Here is a 4,788-nt window from a genome sequence, read left to right as displayed (position 1 = left end):
CAAAGAAACCAACATACAACCCAGATTTTCTCCGTGCATGTCAATGAATAGTTAGTACGGTTCTAATTTTGAAATAATCCCAAAACATTGATTTCACACTAAGCGGCCGTTTCGCCAGAATTATAACATTTTTGCCGTTTCCTTTTCAATTTTTCAAAAATCCGTTTCCTTCGCGCGTTTCCCCGTTTCCCCGTTTCCCTGCAATTCGCGTTTCCTTTCCGCTTTCGAACAGTTGAACTGCGCAGAAAGCTTTCCTTTCCTTCTTCCTTCGCATTTCTTCTGGCTTTCGAGCTCTGAAGGAAACTGCCAGGGATCTACGTTTCTTCCGCTTCCCAGCTTCGGAAGGAAACTGCGGAGGCCTCCTTTCTTCCCTCCCTGCGACCACGTCTCTTCCCGTCTCGAAAGCTTCGGAAGAGGCCGAAGAGCGAATATGAATCTGGACATGCCGCTCGATGAGATCATCAATCTTAGCAATCACAGCTCCAGAGGAGGAGGATCAGACAGGCGCGATGGAAGAGGTCGAGATCGAGGTCGAGGTCGAGGTCGACGTGGTGGAAGAGGACAAAAAGTCAGAAGTTTCGGTGATTCTGCCAGCAGTTTCGTTGACCTTCCTACTCCGTCTGCTCCTCCTATTCGTCAATCTTCTGGTTCGACTTTCGGTAATGGCCGTGCCTTAGTCTCCTTTCTTCGTCCCAAACGTCCCGCGGCTTCTGATATTGCAAAAGTAAGTGAAGAATCTGTGAAGAAATCAGTTTTTTTCGTAGATTTCTACGTCTTTTGTATCATATATAAAGTGGATCCTTTGCTAACCTAATATACATGGATTTTATTTTCTATTTTCCTGGTTTGAAATGAACTCCTTTCGCTAAAACGTAGTAATTTTGTTTCACTTATACAATGTCAAGCAAGAAATCGTCACTCTTTTGTAGAGTTTTAGGTTTATTGGTTTCGATGTGGATCCATGCCATCCTCAAAATTGATTGTAAAGTGTTCATTTTCCTGGTTGAATAAATTTTGGGTCTGGTCTTTATGGTAGATGGAAAGTGAGTTTTTATGACATGTAATTCTTTAAGAATCAGCATTCCTTTGGTCTTTTGATGGTGTGATTCCTTGTGAGGGTTGACATGGATTATAAATATTCAGTTCCCTAGTTGAGATGAATTCTCAGTCTGGTCTTTTTGATAGGTTGTATAAATCATTCTCTCTTATCTGATATATACAAGATATCGGTTTTCTTTGTAGTTTTTCTGGTCTTTTGATGGTAAATCATTTCTAGCTAACATGATTCCTTGGAAGAAATAAATATTTTCACAGTTCACTTAGTCTTTCTCATTATCAGTGGTATTAAGGCCCTTCAAGCCTGGGACAGCTTCTATGTTAATGTTTTCATGCTTCAAGTGAATTCCTGGATTGGCCTTCCTGAAAGATATCAAATCAGTTTTGATGACATAATATATTGGGAGAAATCTAGCTACTAGAACTTTTCAATTGGCAAAGTGCAGATCATTCTGAGCAGGCACATGATTTTTGTGCTCAATGCTGTTTCTCTGACATAGTTCATTTTCATACTTTCTGGAATATGAAGAATCATTTTTGCCGACATGATAATGTGCCAGAAGAGAAAACAGAGTAACTAGATTTTTTTACTCGTGGAACTATGCTTTCACATAAGCTTGTGCATGAATTTTACATACATTGTCTAACTTGAGATGAACATGATTCTCTTTTGCTCCATGATATTTCTTTTGGCAATTTTCAAATTTTCTTTCAGTGATTTCTGAATGATGGTGTATCTGTTTTTCTGACGTGATACACAAACCGATATTTCTAATCTATTTGGCCTATTTTCAAACACGCTCTCTCTGAATGGTGGTGACTCTCGTTTACTGACATGACACACAAAACAAATATTTTCATATCCTATTTAGTCTTTTCCATCCATGGAATGTGTTTGAGCCTGGTCATGCTCTTTTTGGTCAGTGTTGTGCTTTAATTTTGAAATGGATCCCTGGTCTAGTCAATATCTTGCTTGGAATAAATTCTGGATATGTTTGAAGATTGCTTCCTTATGAAAGATAGTAAATCGGCGTCTCTGATACGGTATCCTATATGCAATGGCCAGTCTTTTATCTCAAGGCGGCCGGGAGGATTGCGACATGATCTATTTGAAGATGCTGTTGGGTGTGCCCTTGGAATTGACACTGGTGCAAAGCTGTTCATCTCAAATCTCGACTATGGAGTTTCCAACGAAGATATAAAGGTAATTTTGGCCGTTCACGTCATTTTTTGACGTTCTTTGTGTGTGATGTTCATTGCATTTGTTTACATAATGATTGATGCTACTTTGGGCTGTAATAATCATCTAACTCTCATAAGCATCATCCTCAAATAGGTGAAATGGAGCATGTTGCATATTTTTGTAATTGGTAAATAGTTATATGGTTGAATAGTGACTACCGGGAACAAACAAGTCTGCATGTAATGGTCTTGAAAAGTCTACCACTGTGATGACTGTTCCACACCTGTTCTCATCAATCAAATGTAATCGCACTAAAAGACTCTGGAAATAAGAATCTAACTTTATCCTGCCACATTGACAGGTGTCCATCTGAAGATTCTTTGAGAGAACTTTTACCATGTACATGCTGATATTGCCTCTCAATTTGCTCACTGGAGCAAGAAACAGGAGCATCCTGGGAATGTTCATTATGTTTTACCTATGAATCCAACATCTTTCAAATTTTTTTACAAAGACGCAATGTTCTTTGCTGATATTCTTATTTAACTCCTGGACGTTTTGTACTTTTATTTCATTCTCATTCATTGACATTTTTACTTTCCCTTACATTGTAAGCCTTGTTCATACAAGCAATATGACTGCGATTCAAACAGCAATGCTTTTGGAGTTTTGACTTTTAGCTGAAATGAAACATTATCTACTAAATGAGAATGAAATTCAGAGAATTATCCTTAACCTAATCTTGAATCCTCAATAAAAACATAAATATTTTTTAGACCATTTTGGAAGTTGAAACTTGCACTATTCATGTGCAATGACCTGGAAAGGTTTCTTCAGAAATTCTAAAATATCCAACCACCTCTAAGAAATAGGTAGGAAATTGGAAATCATCCATTATATTGGAAGCTAGTTTATCTGATGTCTATCAGATTTGCGAGTTTTTTTATTATTACGTTATTCACTTGCTGAATATTCTCATCTTACATGACCGTTTCAGAATTTGCTTTCTATTTGGGAACACTGGCATTTTCCGACTGCTATTTTTTCTCTTTGATTTGTTTCTTGACGCATTCATATGTTGGCTGGTTTCTCATTTAATGTGCTAGGAAAGTTGGATAGACAATGTTTTGCAGTTGAACGAGTTTTTTAGGATTGTGCTGGTAATCTCTTGTTAAGGATTCTTATTAAAACTCAAGGTGTATTGGATTAAATGTAGGAGCTTTTTGCAGAAATGGGAACCTTGAAGCACCATGGAGTTCGTTATGATAGGAGTGGACGATCAATTGTATGTGCTGATCATTCCACTTTTGTTTTGGTGCTGTTTAAAATAATGCATGTGTTGAGTAGTGTGTTACCAAGAACCTTATTGAACTGAAACAAACAGGGAACAGCTGATGTTGAATATCTAAGGAAACCAGATGCTATTGCTGCAATGAATCGGTACAATAATGTTCAGCTTGATGGGAAACCAATGAAGATAGACCTGGTTGGCACAAATCTGATGGCTTTACCAGGAAGAACAACATATGGCAGTACATTGTTTGGCAGACAAAAACCGTCTCTGCTGACGAAGTATGTTTCTCATGTGTTAAATCAAATGCATTTCAATCAATGTTATTGGTGTATTGAGTTGGAATATCATTTACATCATCAAAGTGGATATATGAAAGCCAAAACATGGGTCAAATAGCACATACAATGCAATGCTAACAATTGAATTTAATTAACATGGAATTGTTCTACGTGAGATCAAGAAAGATCAGTTAGACACAATTAAAAGACGTAATCATAGAACATATAATAGAGGGGCTTGGTTTGCACATCAACAACTGCGGGATCAGTGATGGCAACATCAAACTTGAAACCTACTAATTATGAGTTTGAAGTTGCAATCAAAAGTCTAAAAGAATCTGGTTGTGAATTTAGATTGCAACTAGGATATGTAAATTGTAAGAATAATATTAGATACTCTCACTACAAACTTTCATTATAGTTAGAGAGAGATTGAGCTAGATAGTGATTAAATTTTATAGGGGTGTTGGAGTGCGTGAGCAAGGTTCTGGCTACAGGTGGTTCCAAGGTCGAAGAGGAAGTAGAAGAGGAGGAAAAAGAAGTGGAAATAGAGGTGGAAGTGGAAGAGCAAGTGGTAACAGAAGACCATCCACAGAGGTCAGGATAGCCCCGACTGCTGAAGATCTGGATGCAGATTTGGAAAAATATCACAAGGATGCAATGCAAACATCTTAGAGTTTGTTTGGTCAACTTTTCATGGCTCCTTATTTCATGGGAAAAAATGCTTCCTAAAAAGAATGTTTTTTCTTATGGTATGATGGATGACATGCTGAGAACAGTATGGTGCTTGACGATGTTATAAGACAGTTTAATACAATAGTCAATCCTCACAACAGACTGAGAGCCCCATTTGAAACAAAGCTGTGCTGAAATTTTGCTGGAGGTATGTGATATAATACGTAACTAAGTGATGGTACCACAGCAGTACTTCCAGGTAATTCTGTTCGCTTATATGGACATGATGATGCAAGATTAGT

General features: G+C 37.7%; 1 protein-coding gene across 1 annotated transcript; it reads left to right on the top strand.

The window, feature by feature from the left end:
• Window positions 1-279: 279 nt before the first annotated feature.
• On the top strand, window positions 280-4,788 carry LOC147866085 (uncharacterized). Its single transcript, XM_087316450.1, has 5 exons — window positions 280-724; window positions 2,123-2,260; window positions 3,456-3,524; window positions 3,624-3,811; window positions 4,273-4,788. Exons 1-5 carry the CDS (start codon window positions 431-433, stop codon window positions 4,484-4,486), a joined length of 903 nt encoding a protein of 300 aa, XP_087172576.1. The 5' UTR covers window positions 280-430; the 3' UTR covers window positions 4,487-4,788.

Source organism: Azolla caroliniana, unplaced genomic scaffold, assembly GCF_043228905.1.
Source record: "Azolla caroliniana isolate FFs.n. ecotype wild unplaced genomic scaffold, voAzoCaro1.0.p SCAF_3, whole genome shotgun sequence".
NCBI classification, from domain to species: Eukaryota; Viridiplantae; Streptophyta; class Polypodiopsida; order Salviniales; family Salviniaceae; genus Azolla; species Azolla caroliniana.
The sequence above is the reverse complement of the archived record's forward strand: the minus strand, read 5'-3'. Positions and strand labels throughout refer to the sequence as shown.

Coding starts and splice junctions, on each gene's coding strand:
- LOC147866085 (XM_087316450.1), top strand. CDS start 431: ATGAATCTGGACATGCCGCTCGATGAGATCATCAATCTTAGCAATCAC. Junction 2,261..3,455: donor TTTCCAACGAAGATATAAAG/GTAATTTTGGCC, acceptor GATTAAATGTAG/GAGCTTTTTGCAGAAATGGG. Junction 3,812..4,272: donor AAACCGTCTCTGCTGACGAA/GTATGTTTCTCA, acceptor TAAATTTTATAG/GGGTGTTGGAGTGCGTGAGC.